General features: G+C 44.5%; 1 protein-coding gene and 1 non-coding gene across 3 annotated transcripts in view; both read left to right on the top strand.

The window, feature by feature from the left end:
- Nucleotides 1-57: 57 nt before the first annotated feature.
- LOC123517200 (luciferin 4-monooxygenase-like) overlaps nucleotides 58-20,192 on the top strand; it is a 29,217-nt gene continuing 9,082 nt past the window's right edge. Inside the window, exons 1-5 of one of the 2 annotated variants that reach the window (XM_045277220.1) lie at nucleotides 58-225; nucleotides 7,876-8,001; nucleotides 8,346-8,576; nucleotides 8,816-8,981; nucleotides 18,621-18,751. In XM_045277220.1, the coding sequence (XP_045133155.1) occupies nucleotides 115-225; nucleotides 7,876-8,001; nucleotides 8,346-8,576; nucleotides 8,816-8,981; nucleotides 18,621-18,715 (729 nt within the window). In that variant the 5' untranslated portion in view covers nucleotides 58-114 and the 3' untranslated portion in view covers nucleotides 18,716-18,751. The remainder of the gene's footprint in view (nucleotides 226-7,875; nucleotides 8,002-8,345; nucleotides 8,577-8,815; nucleotides 8,982-18,620; nucleotides 18,752-20,192) is intronic. The other variant, XM_045277213.1, reaches the window with a different exon arrangement.
- LOC123518822 lies at nucleotides 8,088-8,227 on the top strand. The gene has a single exon (XR_006678889.1). It is a non-coding gene; the product is annotated as a U4 spliceosomal RNA (small nuclear RNA).

Raw genomic sequence — 20,192 nt, forward strand, 5'->3', positions numbered from 1 at the left:
ATATATATATATACATATTGAATAATTTCATTATCAAATGTGAAACATAATGGTCAACAGAAATTTTTTTTTCTGCAGGTGAATTTGGCAATCTTTACACCGCACCATCTGAAAATGATAGGAGAATCATTGCTCACCCAGGAATACGATCTGTCATCGCTGAAATTCGTCACCTCGGGTGGAAGTACCCTTTCAGAGTACGTTATGAAGATTTTCAAAAACAAGGTAAGAAGTGATCTTAGTGACGTCCGTTAAATCAAATTGTTTCTCTGTGGTATATTGAGACCACACGCTCCGGGGGACAAAAGTTCTAATCCTTGTCACACTCCAAGAATGGGAAGGGGATCTATTCGGGATGATTGTTTCCAAGTTGTAAATGAAAAGTCCTTTAAGTGCGGTGGCCATCGTAGCCTTAACACACAACAGAAACCGGTCGTAAAACTGAAAAAAATCAAGTAGATGCCCTGTAAATCATGTTTGGACTTATGGGCGACGAATATTTAATTGGGCGACGGACATTCAGCCGACAGACATTTTGCTTGAATGGACATTTGGCAGGTTGACATATGACCGATGTACATTCTTATGGCCGATGGTTCTACGGCCGAAAGGCCGTTTTGTGGAAAGGACATTTGTCCGACGGACATTTGGCCGAAAATGTAACATTTTCAGAAATATAGAAGATACAGTAAAATTTATGACAAGAAAAACAAAAACACAGTTTTGGAATATTCTTATATTCTTCAACGACTGACGTGAACATTGTGTTAGATATATGCTCTTTTTTTTATACTCTCAAATAGTTTTGTGTTTAATATCAAATACCTTTTATTTGATTATCTCATTTCAGTCCCTGAATGTACAATTTTAGTGGTTAATTCCCAGTCTGATTGCTCTTTCCTTTGTTTTAAAACTAGACAGCATAATTTAAGGTCAGTGAATGTCATTCTGTTCAGATGTTCTTTGCCATCCCTTTAGAGTTTCTAGTCCTTGGAAGATCATGTGGTGTTCTTTTGAAAGTATTCCACATTCTTGATTTAAATAATAATTCACGTTGCATGAAAGTGGCCAAGAAACCCTGATAAAATTTCTTCAGTTTCATCATCTGATTGCATTTGTTGTATCATTATACCAAGTCTCTAGTCCTGAGCCTTGCATATTTCTCTAGAAGCAATGTCTGATATGGAAAAAAAAAAACATCCATAAATGTTTGTGTTGGAGAAACATGCTGTGACGCTATTGAAAGTTGCCTTTTCATAGTCAGCAGTGACTGAAATAATTAAGATCCGGTCTCACCTGTTTGATGGTGCTGAAAATCATGTAAGTAGCTTGGTTCTTGTTCCCTGCCTTGTTCCAGCATAACATATACAGAATATAATTGAATGCCTAATGGGGCAGAATCAAAAGTCCCGTCATACAACCAGTGGTCTTTCGGGACAAAAAGTTTTGGGCGTTAATAGAATTAGCAGGTTGTCACTTTTATAGATGACAAAGTCCTCTCTTCTAAAACATCCCCGTCTAGTACAGTGCCCTGTCTACGGACCATTTCTGCCAAAGTTTCTTTCTTATGAGTAGCATCTGCAGCATCAAGTGCGAGAATCACTAGTGCGGTTTTGTATAATAGTCGATGTCGCTTCTTCCGAATCCTTGACTTTTCTTGAATTTTCTTCAGAGTTTTCAATGACAGATTGAATCTGGCATTAGGTGGATGTGAGTGCTTACTAGCTTCTCCTTGAATAATGTCGTCTATCTTTAATCGCCCACCACATCTCCAGTATGTTACACTGTCTTTTTCTTCCATCAACAGCGTAGCCATAAATATGCAAGTTTTTTTCCTCCTCGTATCGTTGGCATAACTTTCATGACCTGTAAATAATGTCACTCTAAAAAAAGTAACCAACAATTTGCCTTATTCTGAACACATCTATATAAACTTTCTATGTTTATACTATAAGTGTTGATATGAATTCCTTGGTAAGTAAATAATGAAAACATCATATGAAGATCCCAGTACGATAGAGGCCAACACAACACCGCCACCGAAATCGCGGTTTTTGTGTCGTCTGACCAACTCATGTTGAATCAGGAGGTGTAAACCAAAATTCGACAATCGTCCTTATAGTAGAGCTGTTAACTTTGGTGCGTAAAAAGTAGCTAGAGACTGCTAAATGGGTCGAATTTTAACGGGCAGGAAGGTTTCACACACATGTCGCATTTTGTGCCTTTTAAAATTCTGGATGGATGGATGGATGGATTTTGCTGTAGGCGCCGCAACAGCCAAGGTCATTTGGCGCTGCTACCAAAATATATATAGGACGAAAACAATTTTCAAAATAAAAAGTAAAATATAACTAAAAACAATACAATTAAAGTTGCTAAAACACTAAAAAAATATATAAAACCAAATAAAACCTCAAAATGCATAGATAAAAATTCTAAAATTCACAAATAGGGTAGAAGGCCAGCCTCCCCCCAAAAATCAAAAACATCATATCCAAGTGCCAGACACGCTGGTTCAAGGACCTCAGGTAGAAGATAGACACCGCTATTTCCATCGCGGCACCGATAGAGGTAGCGGTGTCGGAGGTCTATTAAACTAGGGCACTCCACAAGTAGGTGCCGTACTGTAAGTGGCACCAGGCAGTCATCACAGTAAGGTTGAGGGTCCCTGGTCAAGAGGTACCTTTGTGTAAGGTACGTGTGACCTATACGCAATCGCGCCAATAAAGTATGTGCACTGCGGTCCCGGACATAGGTGTATGTCCAGTGAAGGATAGAGGAAGTAGTGATCTCTCCCATTTTTGAGGTTGCGACCCCAGTTAGCCATCTCTGCAAAATTGCTGCAACTGCCTCACGGATTAGAGGAAATACATCTCGAAACGGCTGCCAAATTGCTGCAACTGCCTCACGGATTAGAGGAAATACATCTCGAAACGGAACAGGGGCAGGAGATGGAGCGCGACTTGCTGCCTCTTTAGCGAGGCGATCTGCGTGTTCATTCACTGGAACACCTACATGACCAGGGACCCAACAGAACCCAACACGATATCCTCTTCTAGTAAGTAGATCAGTGGTTCCCAACCTGTGGTACGCGTACCACTAGTGGTACGCGAGGGCCTTCCAGGTGGTACGCGAGCACTTTCGGGGTCATGAACGATTTTTAGTTATTTTTTACTTCACAAAAATGTTTACTGCCTATGGCCCTAACATATAATAAAATAGTCTTGCTGCTCCCGGGCATGATTTCCGATGTGCTGTGAGCAAAGTCATGCCCCGCATTGACCAGCTGGTGGAGAAGAAGCAGATGCAGCCCTCGCATTGAGTTGAATTTTTTAGTTCATTTGTGTGTTCTACTTGTAAAATTATGGTAAATAAAGTAATATCTGATCGAATTGAGTTTCTCTGGAACCAGGTGGTACGCGGCGACTGTACAGGACCTCCAAGTGGTACTAGATCACTAAAAGGTTGGGAACCACTGAAGTAGATAGAGCCACTCCAGGGCTGATAAAACCAAAGGGTGAAGGGAAATAAAAGAGGAGAGAGCAGTAAGAGCACTGCGAGTGTCAGTAAAAATTGTAAAAGACGAAACCGGGAGAGTAAACATGATCAAAGGAGATGCACAAGTCATCCACATATAAAGAGCTGTGAACGCCATCTGGTAGAGTATCTATAACACCATTTATTGCGACTGCAAATAGTGTAACACTAAGAATACTTCCCTGTAGGACACCGTCATTTAGAGCAGTAGCATCGGAGAGAACACTCCCCACTCGAACCCGTAAAAACGTCTGGATAAAAACTGCTGGATAAAAATAGGAAGGTGGCCACGAAGACCCAAATTAAATAAGGAACGTAAAATCCCATGACTGTGGCTCAGATTTCACAGATTCTAATAAAATCGGAAAGTGGTCACTACCGTGTAAATCTGGTAGGACTCGCCAATTAAAATCAAGGTAAGAATTAAATGTACAAAGAGAAAGATCGATAGCTGTAAAAGTCCCAGTAGGACTGTGGAAATGTGTAACATCCCCAGAATTTAAAATCTCCAATCCTTCATCCTCAATAAAAAAACCGATTAAAACCCCACGAGGATTACTAGCACCTTCATCCCACAATGGGTGACGGCCGTTAAAATCTCCCAACAAAAGAAAAGACGGAGTCAGCTGACGCACCAAGCCGTCAAGCTCAACCCTGGAGACAGGAAGCCGAGGAGGGAGATATAAACTGCAGATGGTGTACAGTCGTCCCATAAAGACATTAACAGCAACCACCTGAAGGGAGAGTTAAGTTGTACCGGGATAACAGGTATATCCTGACGGACTAGAATAGCTGTGCCACCGTGGTGGCCCTGGTCAGGAAAGGAGTGTTAAAAAGGCACGATAGCCAGGAGGACTAGAATAAGTACTATCACCTATCATAGTCTCTTGTAGAGCTACACAGGCTGGAGAGAACTCCGACAGCAAAGCTCGGAGTTCCCCCCACGAGGCGCGAAGGCCTCTACAGTTCCATTGTAGAAGCTTGAAGACGACTATTTGGGTGCAGTGGACGAGCGAGCCTTTTGAGGCTGCCCGTGACTGACCTGACTAGAAATAATCAAACGACGAGAAGACACCGGGAGTTGAGATGTGCCGGGTCGTTGGACCTCAGCCTTTCGGCTTATCGGTGGGTGATGCGAACTATCATCACTTTTACTGGTCCTCGGAGGACGAGGATCAGGCAGGACTGCACTTTCCGATACAGTGGGTCCACGAGGGACGGCTGTGACAATATCATCGGACGTCTCCATGCTCAGACCGTCCTCATCATAAGAAGCCCGATCTGAGACGGAGGGCGTCACAGAAGGCTGGACAGAAACTACTGGAGCTACCCTAGCAGAGCGGTCCCTGGAGGACTCACGATTATGTGCACCGGGAGAAAACTTAGACTGCTTATGCTGAGCTAAATCTAACGACTCCGCAGAGCCGCGGTGCCGTTTGGTTAGACCCTTGAAAGGCTTAGGAGATACAGGTGGCAAATGGACATCTACTACATGGGTGACTTTGGTCAAGTCCGTATTTTCCTCGTCACTTCTAAGAGATGACTCAACCGAGTCATCAGACAAAATGGCAAACCTGTTAGCCAGATAAACAGGACCACCCGCCCCAACAGAGCGAGAGGTAGCAGGAGGAGTTGTCTTCGGACCGGCAGACTCAGCCGAAGAGCGAGCGGCCAATGAAGCATAGGATGTCGCACCAGTACCGTCCTTCTGGCGGTACAAGAGTTCACGGCGGGCGCTACCGAGGCTGATAAACTGACTATTGGCAAGCTGTAGAATGTCCTGCTCCAGGCGATACCTGGGGCATTGCCTGGAACGTACCTGGTGAGCATCACGGCTATGAAAACAATAAGCTGCATCATTGCAATGCTCCTCTGAATACGAGTCGAGCCACATCGGGAAGCTTCCTTACACGAGCTTTTCCCGTGACCGTACCCATAGCATGAGAAGCACTGAAGAGGGCGAGAAACAAAGCGCCTCACCCTAAGGTTGATAGGACCGATATTAACACGGTCAGGAAGAGTGGACCCAAAAAAGGTGAGAAGGACCATGTTGGAGGAGTTCCTCATCTTAGTCACCTTTTGTACTGAGCTAGGGCACATTGCTAGTATTTCCTCTTCTGGGAATTCATAGAGATCTTGGCTATAAACACAACCTTTGCTATAGTTAAAGGTGGAATGAGCCTTATCAGTCTCAAACCTGCTGTCAGAAGGGCATGGGAGATGGTGCAACATACTAGCTTGCGTAAGATCTTTTGCTCGCACAAGCACCTCTTTACCATATTTCTTGAGGTTACCCTCAGGAATAGTGCCGATTTCTTTGGACAGGTACCGGGAGGCTTGGATGAAATTCCCACGCCCATTTCTATAGTACGCCACAAACCAACGTGGAGGTGGGATCTGGCGGACTGCTGAAACTGAATTCTCTAAGTAATTTTCAAAAACATTTGGTATGTAATCCATGTCACTCTCTGAAATATTACGTGACTGGAGAAATCAGTTTTAAAGCCATGGCCGGCAAAGGGCAGAGATGCTACATTTTCATAAGCCAGACGGGCTTCATCACATGACAGAAAAGTTACATAGCAACGGTTAGATGGAAAGTCCTTATCATAAACCAGTCGAATGCGAGAACCGTGCCATACACCTTGAGAAGTGAGTGCAAGGCGTGATAGGAAAATGATGGATTAACATTTACCATCAAAAGAGTCATATGCAGCAGAAATACGTCCCTCAGAAGAACTCCCAGAACAGGAGACTGCTGTGGAGGCTCTTGTGGAGGAATCCTCCTTCCCACTCAGACCTGAAGATGACGTCTCGCGGCCAGGTCAGCCACCTCACGAGAACCTGACTGTTTTTGTGTTTCCCATAATAAAGTTACACAAAAATTGGCTCCAGGGGCAAGGAAACCACCTACTGGGACTACAATGGGAGGGAGCGCTGGCTGCCGTGGACGGGTACCTCGTCCCCATGCGGACCAGTCGTTTTAAAAAGGCCCCACATGATACGAATGTTTGTCCACGGCAGAGCTGAGACCCCCTCCCAAAGCATCCCAGCCTGGACACCCAACCATCCAGCACAGGACAGCCCCTATTGGGCGATCCTCCAGCGGGTGGCTCCGCTGGACCACTGGCAGCCTACGTAGGAACCATTTAGTCTGGCCCCTCACTGGCGACCTTACTAGCATGGGTAGCCCTCTCCCCCTCGAAAGGGCAGAGCAGGGGCCTAAGCCCCCTCTAGCCTTGCTCGCCAGGTCACAGTGGCACGCAAGCCCCCCTACCACGACAAGGCGGTTCCCATCTGGGGGGGCTTTCCAGCGGTTGGCTCCGCTGATCCACTGGCAGCCTACGTAGGAACCATTTGGTCTGGCCCCTCACTGACGACCTTACTAGCATGGGTAGCCCTCTCCCCCTCAAAAGGGCAGAGCAGGGGCCTAAGCCCCCTCTAGCCTCGCTCGCCAGGTCACAGTGGCACGCAAGCCCCCCTACCACGACAAGGCGGTTCCCATCTGGGGGGGCTTTCCAGCGGTTGGCTCCGCTGATCCACTGGCAGCCTACGTAGGAACCATTTGGTCTGGCCCCTCACTGACGACCTTACTAGCATGGGTAGCCCTCTCCCCCTCAAAAGGGCAGAGCAGTGGCCTAAGCCCCCTCTAGCCTAGCTCGCCAGGTCACAGGGGTACGCAAGATCCCCACCACGACAAGGCGGTTCCCATTTGGGGGGCGTGGGATCGGGCAAACGTCCACGCGTAGGTTAAAATCCCACCACAAACAACCTTAGAAACGTTGCCATTTGTCGAGTGGTTTAAAGTTACCTACATCTCACCATGATACCTAGGTTCTAGGTGGTTACACCAAAGATGCACTTGGGTGGTGATATGGGCCCCAATATAAATAATTGCTTGGGTAACTAATGGATGGTAGCTGAACAGCACTTCCCACATATACTCTCCAAGTAGTATGCCTACAGGCGCTAAAGGACATAACAAAGAAAAAAAAAAAAGGAGCCAAGGACTTCCGTGGTCCCAGACAGCGGGAGGGTGAAAAAGGCAGGTGAGCCTGCCGCGGAAAGGACCCCGTATATCGGTTGCAATAAATTGATTTATCCATAAGTGAGCTGCAGACGTTTAATATTATAGTAGACTGGATTTCATAAATATGCACATCATTCAGTTTTCAATATGTTTCACCAGAGAAATGACAGCATAAACTAAGATGTTGGAACTGAGGTAGAGTTGAAGGTCAGTGGTTAGAATGTGATAGGTAATGATGGTAGTTATGTACTAAACAAAGGGTAAAGATAAACAGCAGTTAATAAGCATTCTACTATTTTTATTTTCAGGTGGACGCATCAATATACATCTTGTGGGGATTGACGGAACTAGCCTGCTATGCTACCGGCTTCATTGTTACAAAGGAATGGAAAAATCTTTGTATTGGAAAAGTTATGCCGTTCTTCGAACTTAAGGTATACAGTTTTTCCATGATAGTCGAATATTATAATTAACCAAATGCAATGATATCTGAGTACTGTGTGTGTGTGTGTGTGTGTGTGTGTTTGCTCAGTGGCAGTATCGTAACCAATGAGGCTTATCAGAGGTGCGATTATTGCTAGTTGAAAATTTTTCCAAAATGTGCGTGTGCACGCGCTTGCACGTGTATTATCAATAAGAATGATTGAATGACTGACCGGTTACGAAAAAAAAAAAAAAGCGAAGACGCACAACATGATGGTCAAATGGCGCCGGTACAAAATGTTTAAAGCAACTAAAATGTTTTTTAGAATTAAATTAATGAAGGTAATGCTTACAGGTAGTGGACACAAGTAATGGGCAGCTCTTGAGAGCTGGTGAACCTGGAGAAATTTTGGTGCGGAGTCCCACCACAATGATCTGCTACGCTAATAATCCAGCTGCTACCTCCTCCATGGTAGATGCCGAAGGTTGGGTTCACACTGGTGATTACGGCTATTATGACAGCCAGGGTTTCATATACTTGACTGACAGGATTAAAGACCTCATCAAAACCAAGTTCCATTTACAGGTGAGAAAAAAGTAAATGAATAGATGCTTTATAAGATGAAAGTCTTTGTAAGATAAAATTAATTGAATTCCTTGAACCAAGTTTACTTTCATGATCTTTGTTATTTTCTTGTTAAGAAATGTTCCTTTGAGAGAGAGAGAGAGAGAGAGAGAGAGAGAGAGAGAGAGAGAGAGAGAGAGAGAGAGAGAGAGAGAGAGAGAGAGAGAGAGAAATTCCTACCTCTTGGCAATAATTTCCAGGTACAGCCGTCTGAACTGGAGGATTTGCTGCTACAACACCCACATGTGGCCGAGGCTGTGGTGGTTGGTGTGCCTCAGGAAGACTTCGAGGAGTTGCCACGGGGATTCATAGTGTTGAAGTCTGGAGCTCCCGTCGAGCCTGAGGTCCTCCAGCGGTTTGTCAATGGTGAGGCAAGACATATCTGTATTAACGCTTGTGAAACATTCAACAATTTTTTTATTCGTATAGGAAAAGGTTGCAGAAAATATGTAATGAACTGATATTGCAAATAAAATAAAATAATCAGCAATATATCATTCACAATTGAGTACTAAGATAATATTTATAGTTATTAGTGTTCCGCTAGTTATTAATTACGAAATCAATAGATTCACAACAAAATGTGGAGGCAAAACAATATAAATCTCATCTTTAAGAAAGGAAATATGGCACTAATAGTGAACTACTAACATGCCAGTTTGACCTAAATTGGAATTAAATAAAGGAGTTAATAACTTTAAAGAATATTAGGGATCATTTCAAGGAGGATGAATGTAAAGGAAGCATGTCGCTTCACTCATAAGAGCATAATAATGTAAGAAATTCAAGGAAACTGTAGGAGGTTACAGGGCTACCTGTGGCAATCCCTGTATTTTATTTCTTTTTCTTTTTATGTTATGGCCTATAGCACCTGTCGGTCTACTTAAATATTATGGGAAGCGCTGACCAGCTTCCACCCATTAGCGACGCAGGCAATTTTATTTATAGTGGTACCATATTAAGGCCCATATCATCTAGGCAAGCACTTCTTTTTTTTTTTTTTACATTACAAGGGCACTGGCCAAGGGCAAACAAAGTGTTGGAAAAAAAAAATCCCGCTGGTTGCCAGGCCCTGTTAAGAGGAAAGTAGAAAGAGAAAAAAAAAAAAAATCTAAAAGGAGGGTCCAGTTAACGTAAGAGGTGTCTTGACACTCCTCTTTTGAAAGAGTTTAAGTCATAGGCAGGTGGAAATACAGACACAGGTAGAGAGTTCCAGAGTTTACCAGTGTAGGGAATGAAGGAGTGAAGATACTGGTTAACTCTTGCATTAGGAAGATGGACAGAATAGGGATGAGAAGAAGTAGAGAGTCTTGTGCAGCGAGGCCGCAGGAGGGGAAGGCATGCAGTTAGCAAGTTCAGAAGAGCAGACAGCATGAAAACAGCGGTAGAAGACAGATAAAGATGCAACATTGCGGCGGTGACTTAAAGAATCAAGACAGTCAGTTAGAGGAGAAGAGTTGATAAGACGAAAAGCTTTAGATTCCACCTTGTTTAGTAAAGCTGTGTGTGGATCCCCAGACATGAGAGCCATACTCCATACACGGGCGGATAAGGCCCTTGTACAGAGCAAGCAGCTGGGAGGGAGAGAAAATGGACGAAGACGCCATAGGACACCTAACTTCTTGGAAGCTGATTTAGCAAGAGTAGAGATGTGAAATTTCCAGTTTAGATTTTTAGTGAAGGATAGACCGAGTGTGTTTAATGTAGAGGAGAGGGAAGTTGAGTGTTATTGAAGAAGAGAGGATAGTTGTCTGGAAGGTTATGTCGAGTAGATAGTTGTAGAAATTGAGTTTTGAGGCATTGAACAAAACCAGGTTTTCTCTGCCCCAATCAGAAACAAGTGAAAGATCAGAAGTTAGGCGTCCTATAGCATCTCGCCTTGAGTCATTTAATTGTTGTTGGGTTGGGCGTCTGTTGAACGCTGTTGAATAATGCAGGTGGTATCATCAGCATAGGAGTGGATAGGGCATTGAGTCAGATTTAGGAGATCATTGATGAATAATAGAAAGAGAGTGGGTGATAGGACAGAACCCTGTGGAACACCACTGTTGATAGTTTTAGGGAAGAACAGTGACCGTCTACTACAGCAGCAATAGAACGATCGGAAAGGAAACTGGAGATGAAGGTACAGAGAAGGATAGAATCCGTAGGAGGGTAGTTTAGAAATTAAAGATTTGTGCCAGACTCTATCGAAGGCTTTCGATATGTCAAGGCCGACAGCAAAGGTTTCACCGAAGTCCCTAAAGAGGATGACCAAGATTCAGTTAGGAAAGTAAGAAGATCACCAGTAGATCTGCCTTTACGGAAACCATACTGGCAATCAGAGAGAAGGTTGTGAGCTGATAGATGCCTCATTATCTTCCTATTAAGGATAGACTCAAAGGCTTTAGAAAGGCAGGAAATCAAAGCTATAGGGCGGTAGTTAGAAGGATTGGAGTGGTCACCTTTTTTAGGGACAGGTTGAATGTGAGCAAACTTCCAGCAAGAAGGATAAATAGAAGTAGAGACACAGATGAAAGAGTTTGACCAGGCAGTGAGCGAGTTCGGAAGCACAGTTTTTGAGAACAACAGGAGGGACTCCATCCGGACCGTAAGCCTTCCGAGAATCAAGGCCAGAGAGGGCCAGGAAAACGTCTTTATAAAGAATTTTAATTTTAGGGATGAAGTAGTCAGAGGGTGGAGGAGTAGGAGGAATATGCCCAGAATCATCCAAAGTTGAGTTGGTAGCAAAGGTTTGAGCGAAGAGTTCAGCTTTAGAAAAGAAGAGACAGCTGTAGAGCCATCTGGATGAAGTAAAGGAGGGAAAGACGAAGAAGTAAAGTTGTTAGAGATATTATTGGCTAGATGCCAGAAATCTCGAGAGGAGTTAGAATTGGAAAGACTTTGACATTTTCTATTGATGAAAGAGTTTTAGTAAGTTGGAGAATAGATTTGGCATGATTACGGGCAGAAATATATAGGGCATGAGTTTCAGCAGTTGGATGGCTACGGAACCGTTTGTGAGCCGCCTCTCTATCATTGACAGCACGAGAACAAGCAGAGTTAAACCAAGGCTTTTTAGCTTTAGGGTTAGAGAAAGTATGAGGAATGTATAGCTCCATGCCAGAGATAATCACCTCTGTTATGCGCTCGGCACAAAGAGAAGGATCTCTGACATGAAAACAATAATCATCCCAAGGAAATCAGAATAGTACTGCCTTAGTTCCTCCCACTTAGCAGAGTTAAAATGCCAGAAGCACCTCCGCTTAGGCGGGTCCTGAGGCTGCACTGGAGTGATAGAACTGGTAACGGAAATTAGATTGTGGTCGGAGGAGCCCAACGGAGAGGAAAGTTTAACAGAGTAAGCAGAAGGGTTGGAGGTTAGGAAAAGATCAAGAATGTTGGGCGTGTCTCCAAGGCGGTCAGGAATACGGGTAGGGAACTGCACTAGCTGCTCTAGGTCATGAAGGATAGCAAAGTTGAAGGTTTGTTCACCAGGTTGGTCAGTGAAAGAAGATGAAAGCCAAAGCTGGTGGTGAACATTGAAATCCCTAAAATGGAGATCTCAGCAAAGGAAAGTGAGATAAGATGTGCTCCACCTTGGAAGTCAAATAGTCAAAGAATTTTACATAGTCAGAGGAATTAGGTGAGAGGTATACAGCACAGATGAATTTAGTTAGAGAGTGACATTGAAGTCTTAGCCAGATGGTAGAAAATTCTGAAGATTCAAGATTGTGGGCACGAGAGCAAGTGGTGTCGTTACGCACGTATGCGCAACATCCTGGGTATCATGGTGACATGTAGGAAACCTTAAACCACTCGACAAATGACAAAGTTTCAAGGCCGCACGTGATGGGATTCAAACCTACGCATGGACGTCTGCCCGATCTCGCGCTCACCACCTTATACATTACGCAACTGCCTCCATAAACAAAGGCCCCCCAGATGGGATGGATGGATGGATTTTAATTTTTGGCGCCGCAACAACAATGGTCATATGGCGCATATATATATATATATATATATATATATATATATATATATATATATATATATATATATATATATATATATATATATATATATATATATATATATATATAACTAATTAAAATTAATTAAAAACAATACAATAAAAGAATAAAAAACTAAAGAAAACTATATAACAAACTAAATAAATAGCAGTTAAGAACAATACAGTAGTTAAAAACTAAAAAAGACAATAACTAAATAAAATATTAAAATACATAATAAAATAGGAATAAAATTCAAAGCTTTGTGGGGGGGGGGGTGTTAAAATAAGGCGCCGCAACATCAGCGGTCATCTGGCGCCGCTACGAAATGTTAAAAAGACATCGTAAAATTAAAAAGACATCGTAAAAAAAAAAAAAAAAAAACTAACTAAAAGCAATTAAAAACTACAAAACTACAAAACAAAGTAAAATTTTGAAATCAAAACTAACTAAAATACAGTATACAATAAAAGTAATAAAACATTAAAATACATATAATATAATCAAATAAAATTCACAGCTTTGGGAGAAGTCCAGCTTCTCCCAAAAATCTAAAAACGTCATGGCATTGGGCCAGGCACGCTAGTCCAAGGACCTTTGAGATATGATAGACACCGCTATCTCTACCGCGAATGCGGTAGAGGTAGCGGTGTCGTAATTCGATCAAACTAGGACACTCTACCAACAGGTGCCGCACGGTGAGCGGCACCAAGCAGTCATCACAGTAAGGTTGAGGGTCCCTGGTCAAGAGGTACCTTTGTGTAAGGTACGTGTGACCTATACGAAGTCGCGCCAATAAAGTCTGTGCACGGCGATCCCGGACATGGGTGTATGTCCACAGAGGGAGTGTGGAAGTAGTGATCTCTCCCATTTCCGATGTTGCGGCCCCCGTTAGCCATCTCCTTTGCCAAATTGCTGCAACCGCCACACGAATTACATAAAATACATCTCGAAACGGAACAGGGGCAGGAAATGGAGCGCGACTTGCTGCCTCTTTAGCGAGGCGGTCTGCGTGTTCATTCCCTGGAACACCAACGTGACCAGGTACCCAACAGAACCCAACACGATATCCTCTTCTGGTAAGTAGATATAGCCACTCTAGGGCTGATAAAACCAATGGGAGAAAGTAGAAGAGAGAGCAGTAAAAGCACTGCGAAAGTCACTAAAAATTGTAAGAGGCGAAACAGGGAGAGTAAAAATTATCTGTAAAGCTAGGACTATGGCAGACAGCTCCGCCGTAAGAACGGACGCCACTGAAAGAAGGCTGCCACACCGATAAAAAGAGGGAAAAACTACACTAAACCCGACGCCTGCGTAGGATTTGGAACCATCAGTAAAAACAGGAATATCATTAGAATCGATAAAAATGTGTTCTAAAATCCGTGTGTGGGACAGAGCTGGCAGTAAATCCTTCTTACCATCAATGGTAGGAGGGCATAATGACACAACAGGAAGCTGCCAATAACCAACTCGTAGGAGCTGGAAACAGAGGACAAGAGTGGGGTCGATAGATGAGTCCGCCATAAGATTTGCCACTCGAAGGCCAAAAGGTTTAGGTAGACTCGGTCGAGTGGCATACGCCTGCGAACGCGAGTCCCGCAATATTGACTGACAAGGGACAGAATCGGGAAGACGGTGAGCGCGAAACCAACACCGGAGCATCGAAGACTGGCACCGGAGGTCGAGCGGCCAGAAACCAGCATCCACTAGAAGGCTAGGTATTGGAGATATCCGAAATGCACCCGTAGTCAAGCGGACCCCAGCATGATGCACGGGGTCAAGCGTGCGTAGTCGTGCATCCGTTGCGGATGAGTAGATCTCAGAGCCATATTCCAGCTTCGGAAGTATGAGTGTACGTTGAAGCAGCAGCAACGTGTCCCTGTCCGCACCCCAAGAGGTGTGACTTAAAACCCGAAGAAGGGATAGTGCCGTCCTGCAAGACGCTTCAAGAGAACGGAAATGGGGAACCCAGGTGAGACGGTTGTCAAACAAAAGGCCAAGATATCGAGTGGCCTCCACACATGAGATGCGTCTATTGGCTAAATATAAATCGGGATCTGGATGAACGCCACGATTACGACAAAAATGCATAGACACGGTGTTTGAGGTGGAGAAACGAAAACCTTTTATGTTGGCCCAACTGGACACTCGATTGATCGCCAGTTGGAGCTTTCGCTTAATCAGTGACATCCTAGCAGCAGCAACAGAGATGCACAAGTCATCCACATATAAAAAGCTGTGAACGCCATTCGGTAGAGTATCTATAACACCATTTATTGCAACTGCGAATAGCGTAACACTAAGAATACTTCCCTGTGGGACACCGTCATTTAGAGCAGTAGCATCGGAGAGAACACTCCCCACTCGAAGCCGTAAAAGACGTCTGGATAAAAACTGCTCGATAAAAATAGGAAGGTGGTCACGGAGACCTAAATTAAACAAAGACTGTAAAATCCCATGACACCAAGCCGTGTCGTAGGCCTTTTCCACGTAAAAAAAGACTGTTACTTGGTGGTGGTGATTAGCGAAGGCCTCACAAAAGGAAGACTCTAGGGATAAAAGAGCATCAGCGGTAAACCTCATCTTTCGAAAGCCGTACTGTACCGATGACAAGTACTTCTCCCCTCTCCAAGTACCACACGAGTCTTACATTTACCATCTTTCCTAACACTTTACAAATACAAGACGTCAAAGATATAGGACGGTAATTCGTAGCCCGGAGATTATCTTTCCCAGGCTTCGGAAATGGGAGAACCACTGCCTCAGCCCAAAAAGATGGAAAGTCACCGGTATGCCAAATCATATTATAAAGGTTTAATAAAAAGTTAAAAGGACGGTCAGGCATGTGACGCAAAAAGGCATAAGGAATATCATCTGGACCAGGAGAAGAGTCATGACACTGAGACAGAAGCTCGGACAAAAGGGCAAACCTATTGGTCAAATGAGAGGTAGCAGAAGTTGTCGTCTTCGGTCCGGCCGACTCAGCTGAAGAGCGAGAGGACAATGAAGCATAGGAAGTCGCACCAGAACCATCCTTCTGGCGGTACAGGAGTTCGCGGCGGGCAATACCAAGACTGATGAATTGGTTGTTAGCAAGCTGTAAAATGTCCTGATCTAGGTGATACCTGGGGCATTGCCTGGAACGTACCTGGTGAGCATCATGGCAATGGAAACAGGAAGAAGCTTTAGTCTAGAGCAAATACCACATCGAGCAGCTTCCTTACAGGAGCTTTTGCCGTGACCTTAGCCGTAGCACGAGAAACATTGAAGAGGACGGGAAACAAAACGTCTCACCCTAAGATTGATAGGACCGATATGAACACGGTCAGGAAGGGTTGAACCAAAAAAGCTGAGAAGGACCATGTTGGAGGAGTTCCTCATCTTAGTCACCTTTTGGACTGAGCTAGGACACATTGCTAGTATTTCCTCCTCTGAAAATTCATAAAGATCTTGACTATAAACATAACTTTTGCTATAATTAAAGGTGGGATGAGCCTTCACGGTCTCAAACATGCTATCATTAGGGCAGGGGAGATGTTGCAACATCCTTGCTTGCGTAATATCTTTAGCCCGCACGAGCACCCCCTTTCCGTATTTCTTCAGATTTCCCTCAGGAATCGTGCCGATTTCTTTGGACAGGTACCGGAAGGCATGTATGAAATTCCCGCGCCCATTTCTGTAGTACTCCACAAACCAACGTGGAGGCGAGATGTGGCGAACTTCTGGAACTGAATTCTCTAAGTAGCTTGCAAAAACATTCAGGATATAATCCAAGTCACTGTCTGAAATATTACATGACTTGAGAAATTCAGTTTTAAAACCCGAGCCGGCAAGGGGCAGAGATGCTACATTTTCATAAGCCAAACGGGCTTCATCACATAACATAAACGTCACATAGCAGCGGTTAGAAGGAAAGTCCTTATCATAAACTAGTCGAATGTGAGCAACCGTGCCATACACTTTGAGAAGTGAGTGCAAGGCGTGATAGGAAAATGGTGGAATAACATTTACCATCAAAAGAGAGTCATATGCAGCAGAAACGCGACCCTCAGAAGAACTCCCAGAACAGGAGACTGCTTCGGGAGGCCCTTGTGGAGGGAAATCCTCCTTCCCACTCAGACCTGAAGATGACGTCTCGCGGGCAGTTTAGCCACCTCACGAGAACCTGAAAGTTTTTTTGTGTCTGACCATATGTAGAAAGTTACACAAAAAATTAGCTCCAGGGACAAGGGAAATCACCTATTGGGACTACAATGGGAGTGAGCGCTGGCTGCTGTGGATGGGGTATCTCGTCCCCATGCGGACCAGTCGTTTTAAAAAAAGGTCCCACATGATACGAAAGTTTGTCCACGACAGAGTTGAGACCCCCTCCCAAAGCATCCCAGCCTGGACACCCAACCATCCTGCACAAGACGGCCCCTATTGGGCGATCCCTCCAGCGGGTGGCTCCGCTGGTCCACTGGCAGCCTACGTAGGAACCATTTAGTCTGGCCCCTCACTGGCGACCTTACTAGCATGGGTAGCCCTCTCCCCCTGGAAAGGACAGAGCAAGGACCTAAGCCCCATCTAGCCTAGCTCGCCAGGTCACAGGGGCACGCAAGCCCCCCCACCACGACAAGGCAGCTCCCATCTGGGGGGGGGGGGCTTGTGTTACACATATGAAAAGCTTTTGACAGTCTGGCACAAAGCTTTGATTTCAAAACTGCCATCTTACGATTTCTATCCTTCTCTCTGCAACATTATCTCAAGTTTCCTCTCCGACCGTTATATTGTTCTTCTCCCCAGGGTGCTGTCCTTTTACCCACTCTCTTTCTGTTATTCATTAATATTTTCTTAACGAAACTTGCCCATCCACTTCTACGCTGATGATACCACCTACATCTTTTCACGTCCTATCAGAGACGACCAACATTTCAGGATGTCAACAGATCACGCAGGGACACCACAGAACGCCTGACTTCTGATCTTTCTAAGATTTCTGATTGGGTCAGAGAAAACTTTGTAGTTTTCAATGCCTCAAAAACTCAATTCCTCCATCTACAAAATCGACACAACTTTGCAACAACTATCTCCTCTTCTTCAATGACACCCAACTTTCTCGCTTTATTGCAATGAATATCTTTGGTCTCTCTTTTTACTCATAACCTTAACTGGAAACTTCACATGTCATATCTTGCTATAAAACAGCTTCTATGAAGTTAGGCGTTCTGAGACGTCTTTTCTAACAAAATCATGACTTACATAGGTGTTATCTGCACTCAAATCAAATACTGTAGCTTAAACATAAGGTGGTGACCTTGGAATAGGGCAGACGTCCACACATAAGTTCAAATGCTATTATATACCGCCTTAAAATTTCGCCATATGTCGAGTGGTTTTAAGTTACTTACATGTTACCATGATACCCAGGTTCTAGGTGGTTACACCAAGGATGCAATTGGGTGGTGATATGACCCCTAATATGGGTACCACCATAAATAAAATTGCCTGCGCCACTAATGGGTGGAAGCTTAACAGCTCTTCCCATACTCTTCAAGTATACCTACAAGCGCTATAGGGCATAAGATTAAAAAAAAAAAAAAAAAAAAGTTGCCTGCAGTACTGTGGATTTTACCCTCTGATCATGAAAAATCCCAACATGTCCAACATTATCATCATTAACATCATTGCTTGACTGAACAAATACTGGATCACTAGTTTGCTGGGTAACAGACGCTTTATGTACTTTGTAGGTTTATTAACTTCATGCAAAGGTTTTAATGATCTACAAAACAAAACATTATGATATCCATTACACAGAGTACACTTCACCATAACCTTAGAACGTCTGGATTGATGCCCCAAGACAAAGCATTTAAAGCATAATCCTTTCTCCTTCACGGCAGCTATGTCTAACTTAAGTATGTGCCACCACTTCTCAGATCTGTGTCTCTTCTGACAAAACACACAATGTGTCAGGACTTTTTCAGCTGACGTCTGCAAGGCTGAAGCCAAACTAACCTTTCTTCTTTAGACTTGTTGCCGCGTAGTGCGTTTTTCCATGGATGCATCCTTAAACGTTTCTGCCCTTTCAAGACGGTGGATCTCTTGCTGCAGGAATATCAGTAGCCACTCCAATCCCTCTTCATGTCCAGAGCTTTCTGTGTGTGTATATATATATATATATATATATATATATATATATATATATATATATATATATATATATATATATATATATATATATATATATATATATAATATGTTTGTGTGTGTTTGTGTGTGTGTGTGTGTGTGTGTGTGTGTGTGTGTGTGTGTGTGTGTGTGTGTGTGTGTGTGTGTGTGTGTGTGTGTGTGTGTGTGTGTGTGTGTGTTGAAGTCTATAGCAACTTGAGCATTATTCTTTTTTAATAAGAGCTTTTGAATTTTCGCACAAGGGTTCGTTTGTCTGGTTGTAGAATAGATGGGTGATAAGAAGGGAGCTTTAGTAGGAGAGTAAAGATGATGCTGAGTGTTATCGTGCTACTGTACTTCAATGCAGGTGGTGCAGTACCTCAGTAGCTTTGTTGGGTTGATGGGCGGGGGCGGGGAGGCAGGGTCCTGTCAAGGAGAGACTAAGCGTCGTTGTTGGTGGCGTCAGGAATGGAGATGTTTAGGTGTGTTGGTTGGGTATCTCTCTCTTCCTGTCTTGCTTGTACTTCTCGAATCCCTTTATCAAGTCTGAGAAGAACATCTCGCTGGGCCCTGGGTCTTCACGTCTGGTTCCCGGGTTCTTGCTTCTCAGCTGATAGTGGATGGTGTGTGGTTCCTCTCCGCCGTCCTGGTCAGCTGTCTCCCTCCGTGCGCTTGGTCGGGGAGTCGGCTCAGCTTCGGCTGCGGTAGATTTCTTGTTCTTGTTCTTGTTCTTGTTGGATGTTGTCCAGCCTTCTTCGTCTTCTTTTTTTGGAGGGTGCTCGACATCTGGAGGTGGCTGGTCTCGTCTTCTCCTTCTTCCTCTTCTTCCTCGATAGTCGCAGTCTCTTCTACTGGGTCGTCGTGGCAAGGTTGGTCATCGTCTTGGTGTTGCAGCTGGTGACTTCGCGGTCTTGGTGTGTGGGGGTATAGGGTTCTGAAGGCTTGCTGTGGGGTCCTTATACCAGGTAGACCGTTGTGCTCCAGCAGGAGAGGGATAAAGACTTGCAGGCGACGAACGTTGCTCCAAGCAAAGGGTTTTTGCAGTGCAGATGCAGGCAGTTATCTTCACTTCCATATCCCATGTCCTGCGAAGCGGTTTCGGGCTTGGCGTACCTGCTTTGGAGTTCTGGCCGGTCCTCGCAAATTCTCGTGCCTCCGGTCTTTTGTCCCCCCCAGATGGGAACCGCCTTGTTGTGGTGGGGGGGGCTTGCGAGCCCCTGTGACCTGGTGAGCTAGGCTAGAGGGGGCTTAGGCCCGTGCTCTGCCCTTTCGAGGGGGAGAGGGCTACCCATGCTAGTACGGACGCCAGTGAGGGACCAGACTAAATGGTTCTTACGTAGGCTGCCAGTGGACCAGCGGAGCCACCCGCTGGAGGGATCGCCCAATAGGGGCCGTCCTGTGCTGGATGGTTGAGTGTCCAGGTTGGGATGCT

Source organism: Portunus trituberculatus, chromosome 6 (assembly GCF_017591435.1).
Source record: "Portunus trituberculatus isolate SZX2019 chromosome 6, ASM1759143v1, whole genome shotgun sequence".
Taxonomy (NCBI): domain Eukaryota; kingdom Metazoa; phylum Arthropoda; class Malacostraca; order Decapoda; family Portunidae; genus Portunus; species Portunus trituberculatus.